Here is a 20,659-nt window from a genome sequence, read left to right as displayed (position 1 = left end):
AATTTATCTTTGTTTAAAAACTGTGGTATTCTATATTTTTTAGAATTAGCCTGCTTTATACAAAGGAAAAATAACACATTTTTTGAAATTATTTAGAAATGTACCTAGAGAAATTGCTAAATTGAAAAGATAGGAAAATGGGTAGGATATAGATTGAGAAACTTGTAGTAAAATATTATTATTAGATAAACCCGATTCATAAAAGAAAGAGTGATAATTTATTGATTTTAATAGATTTTCAATTTCAACATTATTTATTAGTATTAAATAAATTATTACATTAATAAAAATTGAATCTGATATAAATTATCACCCTTGTTGTTAAAACATTCAAATGACTTACAGTTAAAATTAGATGATTTAATATTTTTTTCTATAGTAGCTACAACATTATTAAAATATATTTGATTGAATATATCGCAAATTTCATCCTTAGCTATAATTAAATTATCAGAATTATCTTACTTGATTAATTGTAAAAGTATTAGCTTTTTTCTCAGAAACTAATTTTGTTATATTCCATAGTTTTTTATAGTCTTTACCACTTTCTGCTTTTATTACGACTACGACACTAATTAAACCTATGAACAGAAGATAGGCTAAGTTAAAAAATGATAAGTCCCACCCCGGGAGGTACCCTCATACATTTTTTGATTCACGATGGAAATATTAGTTTATAGATGGTTGCTATTATTAGTTTCAATAATAATAATTAATGTAAAAGAAATTATTATCATCCCTGAATTTTTAATTATTTGTTTCCATAGCACGTGCGTCTCTGACATTAAAAGTTTTTATTGATATTTTGGGTTTTTTTTTTGTTATAACAACGCCATTTCTATGGAGTTATGGCCCCCTGAAAAAGATCGATCGGTAGTTGTTAAAAATCTTTATTGGAGATTAAGATTTAGTAAATCCACAGGAATTCGTTACGGGAAGTTTTGAACATGGCTAGCTGGGTATTAAACAACGAATTAAACACAAATTTTGAATCAAATAGAGTTGGTATCTTCAACGGTCAACGAAGTACACAGGGATCAGCTATAGTAACTCATAATTTATAATTATATTGATAACTTATTACTTCCTATGTCCGATGTCAACTAAAATCAGTAGCCACAAGACATTATACATGACACATGTAACAATGTATTTGTATGGAGTGGATATTCTCTCATTTTTTTTTAGGGTGAAACGATATAATGACCATAACTCAAATTTTTAACCTAACAAGAAGAATATAATACATTATAAGCCTAATTTTTAGTCACACCAGATTTATTGATTTGCAATTCCATTGGGCCCAAATAATTATTTTAATATTATTTAAATTTACTAAGGACAACATTTTTCTCTATAAGTATTTAGTATCAAATACGCCTTACTTCCACTTGTTACAGCTGGTGTATATTATATACCTACCTAGCAACTACCGCCGTCAGCCGACAGAATATTTCGTAGGTATTATGCCTTTTATTTTATTCATTATTAATGTATTCATGCAGCTCTCATCCAGATACATCAATATATGAACAAAACATTTTCATAGTTATATCAATTGAATTATTTTAATATTAAGAACAAGTACGTATATCATACAATGAAGAGATATTTAACATTTTGAATGATACAGAACTTCTAAACATTCCTCAGTATGCACGGAACATCTACTCAGAGCCTCAGGTATATTATATGTGATGTATAAGTATAGTACCTATTAAATATATACAATTCAATTTCATACCAATTACTAACTATGTAAATATTGAATCAATTATTTTCATATGTTATTAGTTCATACATAATTTTTATAATTATAATCATCATTAATTGTTTTTTTATGATTTCTATTATCGTTATATTTTATGATAGGTAATGCAAATTTTAAAATATCATAAGACAATAATAAACAGTAGTAAGTATAGCAAGTATTTTTAATATTATTAAACATAAATTAAGCAGTCTTATTAGACAACAAATGCAGTGTTGATATCATCGGCTACGTTCAAATAGTTCTTGTTCATGCTTATCATCATGTTCATGCGTTTACATATCCTGTAAATAAAAATGCGTTTTGAGGTAAATTATGGTGTTATATGTGGTACATTGTTTATAAGTTTATACTGTTTATAGAGCCGGTCATTCGGATTTATATGCAAAAAAACACGTAAAATGTGCACATACAGATGCATAAGTATGAAAAATGTCTTATTATATTTATTGATATGAAATTTGTTCCTGCAGTATGAACTGTTGTTATGCAATTATACTAACATTTACTTAAAATTCGTAAATTTAAAATTATATTTTAACAATACATTTAGTATGATTAGTCAAAGAAAAATTATAGCATTGCATTTTTAGATAAATTACAGTACCTATACATTTTAGGTATAATAGTATTTACTAGCAGCTAATAAAATAAAAATAAAAATAAATAATTTTATAACATACCTACCCTACTTGTAAGAATTTATTTAGAAATGTACAAAAATATGTGAGTACATATTAGTATTTGAATTTACACATATATATATTATACCTGCAGTATGGCTGTATACATAGTTTTAGTTATAATTAATTTAAACAAAAGACATAAAAGCATGCATTTACATATAAATCCGGACAATAATAATATATAAAGGTAAAACAAATATGTGCTATTTTTATATACTAACGATGACAAAATTATGAGCCATAACCACAATATGACTGCCATTAAAAATCCAATAATGCACATGACTAGCCCATTGCAAAATGAATTTTTATCATCTGTTTTAAAAAAAAATTCTGCTGCTTTCACTCCACAAGCTATGAGCATCGAACACCATATTGTTATAGAGAATAACATTACTGTAATATCTTGGCATTTTCTTCCTTCCGGCAACCACTACGCACAAAAATGTTTTTTCGATGATTAATGATGATTATACTTTGTTATACCATTATTAAAAGCAATAATAATAGATAGTTATACCGTGTACGTTTATCATAATAAATAATAATATGTAATATTAAAAATATTTATGTTTTACCTAAATAGTAAATGGTATTAGGTAACATTATGATCTGAATGTAAGACTAATAAATATTCATGATTAGGGATGAGAACTAATAGGAGCTAAAATAGACAAAATATGCAAGGCAAAATTATGATATATGCAAAAAATATATTATAATAGGTATGCAATTTTTTCTATAAATAAAAAAACATGTTTACAATAAATTAATATAAATTATATTTCGTTAAATTTGATTCTATTAAAATATAAATAATTTTTAACTGAGTGATAAAAAATTAATACTACCTAGGTATAAATATGTGATTTAATCTAAAAAAATAAAAATACAATTTTTAACCTAACCTAACCTAAACTGTAAATTTGTTGCATTGAACCACCAAAGTTTTTTAATATTTTCGACATCCAATCTCCAACGATTATCCGAAAGAATATTTTTGTTAAATGTAGAATGTTATTGATTATTGACTACAAACTTATAAAATTCCATAAAATAATAAATGATACTAATCCTAAATTTACTTTTATATACTATTAAACGTTATTGGTTATTGACTACAAACTTATAAAATTCAATAAAATAATAAATAATTTTAATAAATATGCATTTTATGCACAAAAAAAACATCAATATGCAACTTTTAAGAAAACTACCAATAAATGCAAAAATATGCAAAATTGAAATACCAAATTTCAATTCATTAGGTTATAGAACAGATTTTTAGCTCACCTAGCTATAAATAGGAGATATAAAAAAAAATATGCAAATCCTATAACTTCTCATCCCTACTAATAACCAATAGAACTTGACAAATTAAATTACTATAGGTCTAAACAATATATTTTAAAGATTGTTTTCATATACATATATAATGTATTGACGATTACGCTACATATTATAAATTATAATATGTGTTATCATATACAATATATATTAGCAAATATTGTGATAAGGGAGATCACTGTAGAGTGGGTTTTAGTAATTAGTGATTACCAGACAGTTCTGCTCGAGTGCCGCGTGTCGTGAGTAACGCTCGTCTGAACGTGATGGGTCTATAATGTAATGATTTTTGTTTCAAGTTTCAAGTATAATAAATCGTGTTACTATAAGCCTGCGTTTCTTCATTTATATTATATGTAGGTAATACAACATTTTTTATTTTTAATACTTTAATTAAAATTAATCAAAATTAAAAATATCCAACCTGTAAATCTGATGAATTTTTACGCAAAACCAGTTTTCGACCAGATCGATATTTTTATATGGTTGTAATTCAAAAACTAATCACTTTAAATACTTGAAATTTTCACCAAATGTTTTTGTTAGTGATATCTATATACAGTTTAATTTTCAAAAATGTTCTACTTTTTTGAGTTATTTATAGACCACTGAAATTTTCGATTTTTTATCGAAAATTATTTATCGACTAAATACGTAAAAATTACGGCAATGTTCAAATTATCTTAGATAGAAATTCATAAAAGTTTTTCTTTTTAAATCTAAGATTTGAAAATTTAATACAAGGCTCCTATCATATTTTTACAATAGCAGTTGAAAAATAAAAGAAATATATAATATATATTATGCATAATTTTTGTTTTAAAGCATTCAAAGTTTGAATTTCGACAAAATACTTAAAATCACGAAAATTCGCAAATGATTTTAAACTAGAAATTCTTAAAGTATTTTCCTTTTATATCTAAGATTTGAAAATTTAATACAAGGCTCCTAACATATTTTTACAATAGCAGTTGAAAAATAAAAGAAATATGTAGTCACAAATTTTTTTTATAAGCATTTACAGTTCAAATTTTGACTAAAACCATAAAAATTACGGCAATGTTCAAATTATGTTGGATAGAAATTCATAAAAGTTTTTCTTTTTAATTCTAAGATTTGAGAATTTAATACAATTCTCATAGTATATTTTTACAATAGCAGTTAAAAAATAAAAGAAATGCAGTCACATTTTTTTTTACAAGCATTTAAAGTTTAATTTTTGACTAAATACGTAAAAATTACTACAATTTTCAAATTATCTGAGATAGAAATTCATAAAAGTTTTTCTTTTTAATTCTAAGATTTGAAAATTTAATACAAGGCTTCTAACATATTTTTACAATAGCAGTTGCAAAATAAAAGAAATACATAGTCACAATTTTTTTTTACAAGCATTTAAATTTTAATTTTGACAACATACGTAAAAATTATGAAAATTTGCAAATTGTTGTTTAAGCTAGTAATTCATAAAAAATTTTCTTTTTAAATCTAAGATTTGAAAATTTTTAATAATCTATAATATACCCAAGACAGATAAACCATCTCCGTTCAGAATCGTTTTTCGTATTCAATGATACCTATCCTTGCATTCAAATTTAACCTACCCTAGTCAGAGGTCCACCCCACCCCCTAATGTACAGCAGAGCGATACCCAATTACTCGCTTTTTTTATTTTCAGTGATTGTGAAATAAAAATAAAAATTTTACAGGTATTATACATGTAGCAAAAGTGTCAATAAATTAAATATATAAAAAATATTGATTAAAATAAATGTTATTCATTTTTCATGTCTTTTTGTTACATCCTCTATATTGATTATTTCTAAAATAAATCGCTGGGTTTTGCCCGCACCTTGTACTATAAAAAAGGTCATGATGAGAAGGATCCATATTTATCCAGTGATCAGTATCAAGTTCTAATTAATTTATTGGAAACAATAAATAATATTTCCAATAAAAACATTAATATTTAATTATAATATTGTTTTTATTGTGTTGATCGTTCACACCACTACCAACCGACGCTTGTCGATTGCCAATAGTAGTCGGATTCGAACTGTCATGGGCGCAACTCCTTTCGCTCAAAAATGACCTTCCTCTTTTCGACCAAATACCATAAGATAGTTTCCTTTTTTCGCCTGAAAATAATTGCATTGTTTTTGCTCACCTTTTATGTTCAAAATTTTGGAAAGCACTGTCACACAGCTTTGGCAGGTAAACTCGTCAGAATTAATCAGGACAACTGATGCATGTGAGTCCTTTCATGCATTCTTTAACAAAAGTTTTTATTGTATTTATCCACCATTTGGTACGTGGTTGGCTATTATACAAGAAGTCCAAACTGATGTCTATATTAAATTAAATAGTATCTATTTACAACATTTTCTTAAAAATAGGAATGTTAAAGAACGATGGCTAAAAAACGAAAACAAAATACAACAGAACCTTAGAGGAGAGATAAGTCGGTATATGAATTTCTTAAATCTATATTATCATTCAACTATACAAAACATTTCAATTTCAATTAAATATTTTTTATAAAACATTTTTTTAACGACGTAATAAAAATTATTGAAAAATACATTTTATATTACATAATAATAATTTAATCCACAAACACAAAATATATTTTTGGAGAATAGGAGAAGAAGAAAAAGTAGATGCCGCCTCCTTGTGGTGCTCTCTCGAGTTATGCCAAATGACTAAACTAAATTAATTATAATAATTAAATTTTGAGACAGTGCTTTCCAATATGAAAATTGGGCAAAAAAAAATGCAATTATTTTTAGGCGAAAAGGGGAAACTATTTGATCATATTTGATCGAAAAGATGACGTGTTCGAAAAGAGGAAGGTCGTTTTTGGGCGAAAGGAGTACAGCCTCTGTCGTAGTATCGGTGATTTTTGATAATATGATATATGAATAAGGGTAGGTATTTATGATTAGTTTTGTACATAATACTTATTTATATTTATATTGAACCTTTTTAAATCTATTTTTATACCCATTGAAAAAATTTAGAAACGTTAAATTTGGTCACATATCGTATTTATGTACGTAGGTTTAATTCATAAAAATGAATAGTGACGATAGTGTTATATTATTATGTCTATTTGATAGTAATTCTGTATTAAGACTGCATCCCTCTCCCTCGTAACTTAAAGGTCTAGTTACTCCATAATATGTGTTTTTATCAACTAAAGCAACGTATAAATAGAATGTATCTTATTACAAACTGTATATTGTCCGGCTGCAATACGATTGCGCGCGGTCCTTACCAACGGTACCTTTTTAGGTTTACGATTGCGCGTGCTAAATTATTTTTGCTTCTAAGCAAAGTTGCCAAATATACAGATTATAGATGCATGGTAAATATCCGAACTTTTTAGGTAGACTAAGTGTGAATATAAAGTATCTGTTATTTTTTGTAACTATTTGTACTATTTGTAACTTTTTGTACTATTTTTGACTGATTCATTGACACGTGATGCCACGTTTATAATGTTATTAGAAATAAATACAATAACAACATATACAACAAATAACAAATTTTTTTATAATTTTTTTAATAATAATTATTATTTTAAATTTTAATAATAAATTGGCAACGTCGCATCCAATTTCACGCGCAATCGTAACGAGCCTACAAATGCCATAGATCCGGTGGCAAGTATTACTGTTGCGGATCCACCACTGTAAATGTTGTTTTTATCATGATTTAGCCATGGTTTTTACGTCTACGTCTGTGATAAGATAGCATTCAAATAATTACCGCCTGAATTTAAATATTATAATAATCATAATAAAATTGAGTATTGTTATTTGTATAACTTAAATCATTATATTCATCTAAATATATTTTTTTTAAATGATTAATACAAGAATCATAGTAGGTATTCTAATATAAGTCCTACAATAATAATAATAATTTATTGAACTTTATCTATGTACATTGGACACATTGTACCTACATGTTTAGGAATTTCTGTATCGTATATAATAACTTTATCTTTAATATCAATGATCTTTATTACATATTTACAATCGACAGTCACCTCGAATATGGTCTTGCTATTATTGTTATTACAACCTTGTATTATGTGGACGTTAATACTACAGGTGCCCATTTATTTTGTTACTACCTAGTGCATAATTGTATAATTAGTGTATTGTGTATAGTTCGAGTATAATTATAATATTAACTTCTCCCTCCTTAACCAAGAAGACGACAGAAAATGTAGACAAACAACAACAACTAAAAGCACACGCAGATATAGTATACAGTAAAGACATGTAAAGACGACGAACCAACACTTAAAGATGATGATAAACCAATGGAGACAATACGCAAAGACAAGGAAAATCAAATACACAATGATGATGGTAACAAGTATTAGTTAAATTAAAAAATGGTGATTTAATTACATTTTCCGATTCTTTTTTTAGATATACACAACTTAAGATACGAAATATTAAAATAAATTGAGCAATCATTAAAAAAAATAAATTCAAAAGAACAATTACAAGAAATAAATAAAAAATTGGTTGCACCCATCCATTTTTCGATCACTGCTTCACAAATTGAAACTGTACTATTGAAGCAAAAAAAATAAATTGGACAGGGGTAAAATGAAACCTCAAAAGAGAATTTTCGACGTAGGTCATCTACATTAAATTTTCATTTCAATTTCCAATACATTTATTAGATATATATATATTTTTTTTTATTACAGGTGCCAAAAAACAAGGCAAATAAAGAACACTAGATTTTCCAATATTTTTAGAATTTATTTTTTAATTATTATGTATGGCATAATTTTTTTTTTGTAATAATCAATTATATTATTGACTTATACACTTAATAATTTAGATTTAAGTTATAAAAATTAAAATACTCAATTTTTTATATTATACCTAATTGTTTTATTATTTTATTATGATTATTATGATTATAATATTTAAACTTAGGCAGTAATTATTTTAATGTTATCTTATTGCAAACGTAGACATAAAAACAACATTTACAGTGGTGGCTCCGCAACAGCAATACTTTCCACCGGATCTATGGCATTGGTAGACTCGTGCAATCGTACGCTTTTGAATAGTCAAAAGCATGTTCTTTGTTATTACGGCACCGCGCGCAATCGTATGCCAAAAAAGGTAAAACGCGCGCAATCGTACTCCACCGTATTGCCCATATAAGCACTTAACAATTTTCCTAAATACTCCCTTGTGTGCCGCTAATGAAATTGGAATAGTGGGCTGGTCACTTCTCAGTACGCCCCTGGATGTCAACCATTTTAAAGAGTTTAATATAAGCAGGCAATTTCATATGACGGCCATGCATGCAGGGCTGGGCAATCTTCGATACAAGTATCGTAGATACGTATCTTAGATACAATTGTATCTTGTATCTCGATCCAATTATGTGAATTATCGAGTACCTTGTATCGCGATACATTTTTAGTCAATGTATCTAGTATTTCATAAAATATTTTATGATGCGATACAAGATACAATACAATTTTAGTTTTATTATCAAATTAATAATTAATAAGAAATAATAATAATAATTATAATTAATGATCCAGAAATTCATATTTTTATTTAATATTGTAGGTTTTTAGAAATAATTTTTCAACCCAGTACCGATAAATCATAAAATATAGTTATATGTGTGATGTATATTGTATGCATCTGTGACACACGCACATTGAATAGGACTTTACGTCTGTACCTTATTAGGTATCATAATTTTGTATAATGGTGTACTTAATAGTCACTACGTTATAGTGTACCTTTCACGATAAAGTAGGTAATGAACACGATTGATTTGTTTTATTTTGTTTTATTACTAATGTAGTAATGTATTATTATTACTGAATAAGTGTCAGTTTTTATTATTTTATTTGTCATTCTAATTACTTAATGAAGTGCTCATCCCCATAATTTTTAAAAATCCAGTGACTAATTTTATTAAAATGTATCGAGTATCTGTATCGCGATATTCCAAACCCAAGTAGGTATCGAGTATCTAATGTCGCGATACTCCAAAGCCAAGTATCTAATATCGCGATACTCCAAAGCCAAGTATCTATAGTATCTTGTATCGCGATACTCCAAAGCAAAGTATCTTGTATCTAGTATCTCAATTCTCCTTTTTGAGTGTCTCGCCCAACCCTGCATGCATGCGGGTCGAGCAAATGTGTGCGCACGTTAGTATCAGTGAATGTAGTAAAACATAGAAGAAAATAGAAATAATGTCAAAAGTCGATACCACCATACTAAATCATTTTATTTTTTAAAAAGTCAAAAGTAAATCTTTTGACTATCATAATATATATTCATATATCAACCTATTTATCTAATAACATTTCTGAAACATTATTTGAATTCGTTGTGAATTTAACTTGAAAACCACTTTCTTACACCTTTTAACATACCTATGTTTCTATTACATAATATTAAAGTTTTAAAATTCCTAATACTCATTACTTAAAAATCTTATTTAGAATAGTTAAAGGTTTTATTTCAAAAAGTTGATTTCAGGTAAATTTTAAGACAAATGAAAATATGTTTTCATAAACTTTATCCAATGATTAGAATGGAGGTAAAATTGGCAAAAAATAGGTCTATTTCGTGATAAAATACAGACGGAATGAAATCCATTACACAATTTTAAAGTAATGAACTATAATGATTAATAATTGTATAATAAAAAGAATTGAATTAAAAACATTCGGAAACAATTTGTCTATATACAAAATAGTAGTTAATATCTATAATTATATATAGGTACTACCTTTTACCTATATTAAGTAAGTTATAGTTTTTTATTTATATGGAATACCTCCAAAAAGTTTTAATTTAATTCAACCAGTGTTGTAACTAAAGAGGTATGAGGGGATAGATCCTCCAAACTTATTTTACTGCTAACACACACACACACATAGGCGCGCGCGCGTTTATTTTACTCTATTATTGGTATCAATGTATCATACATTAAAAATAAATAAAGGGGCAAACTAATATTATGATAACATATTCGATGTTTTTTCTTGGTTCATATATTATCTATATTGTAATATGTTACAGTTTACCTCGAATGTTGTTAAATGATCAATCATCTTGAAAAAATAATATTTTGTTTTGGATTGCCTTTGTTCGAGGCACGTCATGTGAACGCCACAGTTGCATGGCGATTCTATGATTTTTTTCTTAATGTTTTCCCCTAAACAACGTAAATATCACAATGAGAAATGAGTTTATAAAATAAATAACTATATAGTGTATAATTATCAACAGCGTAACTAATTTAGTATCGTAAAATACTTAAGAATATACGTGTGAAGTGAACTAAATATATGTATTGTTTTTATAAAATAGGTTATACCTATAGATGTTACTTAAACGCATTCGTTATAAATTATAATAATATCGAATGAAGTCGTTTTAGTACAATTATTGTGGCATTATATATAGAATGATTCCCAAGCATGCTTGTTCTTTTTTTTCGATAATGTAGTTATTCCATATTATCTAGTTTTTGATATCTTAAAAGAGACACTACTTTAAAATTGTTGATGTTTTTTCGCACTACTTGATAATACCAACTTACATTTTTCAATTAAGAACATACTTTTCTACTACAAATTATATAGCGGGTAATTTTTTTTAAAATATTGAATTACCTATCAAATCAAAATTCGAACAAGCAGTTTTTGAGTTATTTAAATTTGTGTACTAATAGCACCATAGTATCATATGATGATAACGGGTTTGTAAATTATAAAGTCATGAAGGTAATATAATTATACTCAGTGGTTGACTTGGGGGGACGCGGGGGGACTGAGTACCCCAACTAATTTTTTGGATACGCTAGCGTACCCCTACTTCTTTTTTAAAAGGGAACGCGTAGGGCGGATTTTTATGTAAACTTTTAACCCCCCATCGCCATGATTATGTAAGTTTTATTAAAATGCTAGGGACGCTACATTTTAAAAGTAGCTAGAGTATCTCTACTACTTTATTTCCAAGTCAACCACTGATTATAGTAATTATATAGTAATTATTTGATAATTTTAGAAATTTATGTTGCTCTATCAACATTTGTGATGTGTAAAAATAATAAATGATGTATTATTATTATTACTTTTTTTTAAAAATATTTTTAAGGAATATTATCCTTAATATAAATATTTTATTAACTTAGAACTAATCATTTGAATTTTGTAATTTGAATTAGGAACATCCAAGCCTTGACAAGTTAACGATAATTTTTAACTGGGTTAAGTTGATGGAAAACATTTAAAAAAGTTTAAAAATAACAGTTAACCTAAATTTTTTTAAACTCAATTCAGTTAAAAGTTATATGAACATTTTCAATTAACTTGTTAACTCAAGTTAACCTTATTATTTTTTTTTAAACATCTATATTGTAACATGGTTTTAAATAATAAAAATCATAAATATTATTGAACATAGAAAATAGGAATAGCCAATAGCTTTTTTATATATAAATTTATAGAATTAAATTATTAGGTACTGATAAATATAATTGTATAGCAGGGACCAAAAACATACAAAATGCAGGTATATGAGCATAACCCAATTAGTTTTAATTTAAAAATAACTTATTTAGTCGAAACCATTTTATAATAATATGTTCTTGAAAATTTTACATTTGTGATTTGTACTTATCTACATCAATATAATAATTTAATATTATATTACGTACCTACTTATTAGTAGGGCAGAGGACTTGAAGCTCTAAAAAAGCTCTAAATATGCAAGCATTTATGCACTTAAAAACCCCATAATAGGTATGTACTTGAAATATGCACTTAAATTTTTTTAACACGAATGTACATTCCGCAGAACTGACTGAGACTAAATACTAAAATATTGATTATTGTCATGTCTGGAAACGTTTTATAATTTAATCCTAATCTAATAAAAGCCCGCGTGGAGCGCACAAAGCTGTGGTGGTGATGCCATAGGTATAGTGTACGACGTTAGATCGCTATCGCTTCTACGAAAAATAGGTGCCCGTGGATAGTCAAAAACATATTATACGACAAAAATTGAAAATAAATAAATTTTTATCCAAAAATTTTGAATGTATTGTTTGGAATAAAAATGTCTCAGTGGAAAAAATCAATTTAAGTTAAATATGTCACAAAAGTATAAAATAGTATATAAAAGTGTAAAATATGCCTTTAAAACCAAAAAAACGCAAAATATGCATTTATATACACAATAAAATTTTAAAACTATAGCTTTTTGAAAGCATGAAATGTATTTGTATCGTACTCTGCTATTTTTGTGACTGTAAAACAAATATGCAAATGCTTCAAGTCCTCTGCCATACTTATTAGTATTATTATTGTTATTATAATGATATATATATCTGTATTCTGTATGCCGCAGTATGATATGGTATATCTTTATATATATAATATATTTACCTATATTTTATAATATTAAATATAATATATACCTATATATGGGCATATGGCTATTGCTACACCTAAATGTATTTACCTAATTAATTTTTCTTGAAGAATTCTGTTTAATGGAACAAGAAATAAATTTCACTATAATTTATTCTTGTTTTTTATTCTAGGAAATGGTTATGTAATATGCATTATCAATAATAATTGTATTTTATTTATAAGTTAACTAACTTGAATTTGATTAAAAGCATTTTTTTTTTTTTAGCAAATTCATTATTTATTAAGTTTACATTAATGATAATAAGTTGAATTAAAAATTAAATTAATGAAAATTTATTTAAAATAATTAAGTTAAAAAGTTAGAATTAACTTAACTTAACATTTTTAATTATAATGCTAAGGCTTGGGAACATCTTGCAATTTGAATAAAACATGTGTAGAAGCCTATAATAATTGTACATACCATTTTGATAAAAAAAACTTTTTGCGTTCCTAATTTAAAAGTACTAAGTATTATCATACTCATTCGAAATACAAAATTATTAAAATACAAATAATAATAATAACGATATTCACCTAATGTCCTGCACGAGGCAAAAAATAAAAATAAAACTGCAAAACAGCATTATAATGGTGAAATAATATAATATAAATATATAATTATTAAAATCTAAATGTCACAGATTTTTGCAGGTCAGTATACTGAACTGTTAGGACTATAATATGTATGTGCAGTAGAAAAATGCAATTAATCAAAATGATAACATTCGGTTATATTTGCTGATAAATTATGAATAATAATAATATATACTATATATTAATTGCAAGCCTCGGATTAACGTGTACTAAAAAAAATGTTGTTTAAATATATATATATATCTGTGTGTGTGTGTGTGTGTGTGTATGCATAAAAAATTGACTAATATGTATGCGGTACAAACAGTGCAGTTATAAAAAAAAAAATATGATTAAAGTAGTTTTTATTAGTTAAATTAAAGTAGAATCATACTTTTACGTACCTAAAATATTTTGTGCTTATTGGCATAGAGTACGATTGATTACAATTTGTTAACAAATACATACAAATCTTAGCTCTAACTAACGACTACCTATCACTAATATAGATAACGCTATTTTTCACCAGGATTTTGTAATTGAGGACGTTTAATGTGTTTGTAAATACATTGCATTTGTGTTTTATAATCCTTAGTCGTTAGTCGTCACTTTTTAATGTCTTATACAGTAATATTTTAATGTTAGGGATCATATATCGTATATGATAATGTGTAAATGTGTAATAAATAATAATATAATTATTAATAACTAAGAAATGCAATAAATTAATTTTATATCGCATAATTAAAAAATTAAAAAAATCGAAATACCTACCTGTAATAAGTCTCCCCCGCTCTTACACAAAATCTAGTTTGTACACTTTTTCAATAATAGCATTAAGGACGAACTAACTGTTTAAAGAATGTCGGATAAATTGCAATATACCTATCTATCAATTGTCATCCGATATGTTTCAAACAATTAATTGGTATAAAATGATAAATATATTCATATATACGAGTATTTATTTTTATCGGTTATTAAATTTAAATTAATTGTTCTAATGTAATAAGTAGTAAGTACTTCCATTTATTTGATTTCGTTGAAGATGCAATTTATAATAACATGTATAATATTATGATTTATGGTATAAAAATTAATGTCAGCATATGCAATTTCAATAGGTATCATATTATTACCTATTACTTTATACACCTACACAGAACAACAAAATATCCGCTTGATAAATCGCTATTATTTGTAGTTGAAAATTGTTCACACATTGTTTGGTACACATGCAGTACCTAACCTGACATTCTAATAGGTACTTATGCCTTGAACTGGTAATAATAATTTTAAAACTGGATACTTGAGTTCCTCGGCCATTTGATAGCAGATAATTAAAATAAAACTCATGTTCGTCCCACAAATAACCTACTTAGTACTTAGTGATGTGAGTCTCGTAAATTTACCATGTAAAATTTTACCGGTAAAGTAAATTTACAAAAGAAAATTACGATTTACATTTTTTACCGTTTAAACAGTTGAGTGACCACTTTATTTGTATGTTTTAGTATTTTTTATCAAATTAGGATTATAATACAAATCAAAATTTTAATAAATTGATAATAACCGATATGTGATACGAATTATTATTGTGATACCGTCGCATTTCAATAACCATTGCATCGATTGAAATTATTTTAGATTTACATTTTACCATAGTTAATAATTATCTGTTTTTATTTTTATTAAAGATATTAAATACTAATGCTTTATTTTATATTTATCTTACCTTCTTTATACATAATATTGTGAAAAAATTTAATAGGTAATAAATGTATTAATAAAAATTTACCAATTCTACCGTATATTTGGTAAAATTACTCAGTAAATTTGCAGAAAAAAAAGTTTTACGTAAAATCCATATTACTAATTATACGGTACTGTCGGTACTTAAGGCATTATAAATTGGTGAAATAGTAAAGTTCTGAGGCACCCGACTTTCACGTATCCACCATTTTTTCAAATGCAAACAATATATTAATAATAATTTAATAATAAATATAATTTAAGCGTATGAAGTAGGTATATAAAAAAATTATTATTAAATATTTTTAATTTTGTCAAAGAATTGTTTAATATATAATACGATCATTTTTTTTATGTGTCTATAACATTAATATTATATTTAATTTACAGAAAATATTATTTGAATCGAATAAATAATAATTTAGAAACGATATTACTTATTTCCATAATATTGTATTAAAATTAATATAGGTAGTTAAAAATGTATTTTTTAAATTGGTAATTAAGTAACTGGTAAAAATTTGTATGATAGTTCCCGCACATAGTTTAAACCAGTAATTATTTGTTATTTTGTAATTTACTATTTTTTTTATAATACTGCAACTAGTATAAATATGTCAATTAATTAGAAAATCATATTAGCTCTAATTCGAAATGTAAAGCAAATATTGTATTGCAGTTTTTTTAATATAATATATGACTAATATAGCCAAGCTTTTAATAAGGTCTCGTTAAAAAAATTTAAAAATCGCTTTCATTTTTTTTTTTAATTGAAGAAAATTATAAATTTGAAAATAGCAATTTTTCAAACAATTTTTAAGCCAGTTGAATTTTAGATGAATTCATTTAATAAATACAGCATAAAATTGTATGATATAAATCTTATGAAATTTAAAAGTAAGATTATGATCTAGAGCATCTGATAGGCTTTTTATTATATTTTAATTTTACAGCAAGTTATGAGTATCTTAAAACCAGCAACCAATTTACAATTTTAAAATACTCATAACTCATTTTAAAATTGAAATATAACAACCTTAGATAATAATCTTACTTTCACATTTTATAAGAGACAGGTCATTTCACTTTAATTTTAAAAATTATTATGATTCTATAATTATTGTTGTGGACGTAAAATTTGCTCTTTTGCGCGTGGGTCTAATAAAAAAAAAAAAAAATGCGCTATCGTCCTCTTAAAGTACAATATGCATCCAATTGATAAAAATAAGTTGATGTCTATAAATAATTTATATATTATATTTATTTTATTTTAATATTGTTTTAATCATAATAGACATTTTATTTATTCAAGTGTTTTTATTTTTGTTATTTTCCAATTTGTAAAATTATTATATTCATTTTTCCTTAAATATTGAATGTGATACATGCAAGTTATTTTTATTAAAATAATTTGAAGTTAATTTGTTTAATTTTATAAAAGTAATAGGTACCTATGAATAAATATTTTTGTGAATTGAATAATATTTGTGAGACATCCCCATCTTGCAACCGAGTAACGTATCACTGAACATAGTAGATACTTAATATCTATCAAATATTGGCAAAAAAAATGTCATTATATATTGTTTGTTACATAAAACGACATAAAAGTGTATACTATTATTATTACTATTATAAATTGTGCATTTACGATTTACCGAAAAAGAATTATTTCACATTAAAAAATGCACCAATAAGAAAAATAAATCCCTGAACGCGTTTGTTTTATTATCATAAAAGTGCTTTTCTCGTAACAGTCGTAACGTATCTCTATTAACTATAAATAATATAACTATATAAGTAATACGGATATATGGATAACAAATAATTTAAAATTTACTTATGTAAACAAATTACCTAAAAAATAATTTTGAAAAAGTGTTGTGATTCAAATTAATTTAAAGCAAAAAAATCTTAATATTTAAAAAAAAAACTAGTCGATTTAAATAAACGTTTTTACCCTTGAAATATTTATTAACATAGAATTAATTTAAAAAGGTGAGCAAATGGATAACGCTCTGCTTTACACCTGCAGTTCATTAAGTGTCTAGATAAGTCTTCACTGTAGCAGATGCCAGATGTGTTAAATTTGAATATTTAAATTATTGAAAATTTTATGATCTTAAATCTTTGTATACGATAGACAATTTTGAGCAAAATTATCCTATATTATTCCTAAGTAGGTTTATTCAATATTCTATTATATAAATGTGGCTAAAATTACTTGTTTTACTATTAGGGCGATTAGGCACTAATATTACACTAGGTTAAATACATTTTTGATAAAAATTGCTGTTGAAAAAGTCATTGTCTTAATACAATATAGTAATATACCTACTCTATTTTTAAATTATCTGTAATTTTTTTCATACATTTTACCTTAAAATGTGTGTAAAAAGCTGTGTTTGTATATGTTTTTAGATTTGTTAGTAACACAATAAATTACGAACTATGTATAAAAATATTTGTTTTTAAATTTTCAATTTTTAGGTATGAAAACTGAACTTTAATAATTTTTTAACTACGAAATAATTTTTAAAATTTTCGAGATTTTGATACATTTTTCAAAAATTTAAATTGAAGTCCATGGATCTTTAATATCTTAACTGCCATTAAATTTTTTCATTAGGAACCTTGTATAAAATTAAAAATTAAAAATTCAATATCAAAACTTTCAGTAAAATCATTTCAAAATTCAATTTGTAGACACAAACAAATATTTAACCATTATAATAGTTGTTATAATAATATTATATACAGGGTGTCCCACTGAGATCTGACAAATGAAATAATTTTTGTTCTAATTACTATTTAAAAAAAATTTCTTTTAAATATAATTCATAGACAATTGCGCTACATTTTTTATTTTTTATTTTTAATACTGAAAATAAAAAACTTAAAAATTGATAAAAAAAATTTCCAAAATATCCAAAATAGCCAATTTGTAAATCTGATTTTCAGAAAAATGTATATGGTAAAAACATTTATTTAATTCAAGTGGCTGATTTTTTACAATTTTTTTAAATATCAATATTCTCGTTAAGTAACTTACAATCTAGTTTATGTTAGAAACATTATAATTTCAAAAAATATAAATCATTTTTAAATTATTTTATATGAACATTTTGAAATAGGTGCATGTTAAAATCTAACTATTTTTTTTATTGTATTTATTATAATAATAAGTTGTGCACTGGTGTATAAACTATATTAATACAATATGATATCCGAAATTATTGATTAAATAATTCATGTGCTAAATATGGTTATTTCAAATAATAAGAGACGCTTGCCTGCGGTATTGCGTTGCTTAATCGCGGTAGCTGTATTTATAGGTACGTCAGTATAAAATAGCCAATAGGTACTGTTTAAAAAAAAGTAAGTAGCTAACACTTGGCTGTACTATATAGGTGTCTAATGGATTTATTAAATTTTAATTCAATGTAATATAAAATTGCTGTGTATACGAAGATGGCCTGTTAGCTTAATAAAACCAAGTAGTAATACCTATTTTATATTATTGTGATTAAAGTAATATTTTATAATAATCACTAGAAATATTTTCATGAATTTTTAGCGTGTAACTTTTTTTTTTTTAATTTTCTATATTTATATTTTTTATTCATAATAATATTAAAAAAAAACTAATAAAAATTATATATGTTTGTTTACGCCTATAAATATCTCAAAAAGCATATTTTATAGTTTATAGAAAATGATAACATCGGTATTTAGTGAAAATTAAATGTATCTACAAATATTTTTTTTAGAGTATGTACTTACTATCTATAACACCACAAAAAAATCGATTTTTTCGAAAATTGTTTTTTTTTTAATTTAAATTCCTTAATTTGTTTTTGGCATTTCTCCATGATTTTGAAAATCATAAGACCTTAAAATACGGTGAATTTTACACTCATGATAGAAATTAACAATATTAATATACTAATATTTATATTGATTTCATCACAACAATAAATTTTGATAAAAGCCTAAAAATACCGTAATACCTACTGACTAGGTATAATAAGGTACCTAATATAAAATATATATAGGTACACAGTTAATAGTCAGTAAGTACTGGTATCATCATATGTTTTATTTAAAACAATTTACTATATATGTTTAATATTTATAAAATATTTACATTACACTGAGTAGGTATTATAGAGTATTATTAAAATTGTATATCTGATCGAAATTTAATTTCATACGTAAAGATTATTATTATTATTATTGTATATTGTTTGTGTTAATTTGACTCCGAAAAAAAATGATATTGATGTTAAGTATAAAATTAATCAATACCTATATATAAAATATAATTAAGACACTTACGACTATGTATCAAAAAGTAAATTATAAAAAAAGTCGTTTAATACGTCAATCTGCTCTATATCAATCAATATAATATAATATAACTTCGTAAATAAATAAAATTATACTATTACAAATAAAGTAAAGATAATAATATTGTAAACAATAATATTACTAGAACGACGACTGTCACATGCAATCCTATTTTTATTTGATATAGTAGATACCTACTTAATAATAAAATAAATATTTTTTAAAGTTCACAATAATACCTATAAACATGTTGTTTTTTTCAATCGATGTCACTGAATATTTGAATAATTGAATCGGCCAAATGTTCCAAACGTATAAATATAATATTTTTAATTTTAGAAAACTGCGGTGTTCTTATGATAACGAACTACTAGTATCTAAAACGATTTTACCGATGCATTATTAAAGACTGCGGTCTCATCGGGTCTTGTTTAAAAAAAACAAAGAAAACCGCAAGTGGTGCGATATTTTTGCGTCACCATAATTATTATAAAATGTAAATGTGAGCATAATATATGTCCAGTTATTTTTCTCTGTAATTAGGTTGAAGATGAGATTATAATACCATCATCTGTATTCCGAGCCGTGTTCGAATAGGCAGAATGATAATACGGCATATGAAAAGCGTTTAATCTATATAATATAAGTAGTAGGTAAAAAAAAATTGCGTTCCAATGATTTTTTTTT

General features: G+C 25.1%; 1 protein-coding gene across 1 annotated transcript; it reads right to left on the bottom strand.

Moving 5' to 3' along the window:
* Positions 1 to 1,923: 1,923 nt before the first annotated feature.
* Positions 1,924 to 20,358, bottom strand: LOC107163855 (uncharacterized). Its single transcript, XM_015511456.2, has 4 exons — positions 20,212 to 20,358; positions 10,901 to 11,031; positions 2,679 to 2,890; positions 1,924 to 2,055 (listed from the first exon to the last, which is right to left on the bottom strand). The coding sequence occupies exons 1-4, from the start codon at positions 20,219 to 20,221 to the stop codon at positions 1,968 to 1,970; spliced, it is 441 nt and encodes a 146-aa protein (XP_015366942.2). The 5' UTR covers positions 20,222 to 20,358; the 3' UTR covers positions 1,924 to 1,967.
* Positions 20,359 to 20,659: the final 301 nt, after the last annotated feature.

This window comes from Diuraphis noxia, unplaced genomic scaffold (assembly GCF_037042655.1).
Source record: "Diuraphis noxia isolate RWA-SAM2 unplaced genomic scaffold, SU_Dnox_SAM2 contig0001, whole genome shotgun sequence".
In the NCBI taxonomy this organism is placed as follows: Eukaryota; Metazoa; Arthropoda; class Insecta; order Hemiptera; family Aphididae; genus Diuraphis; species Diuraphis noxia.
The sequence above is the reverse complement of the archived record's forward strand: the minus strand, read 5'-3'. Positions and strand labels throughout refer to the sequence as shown.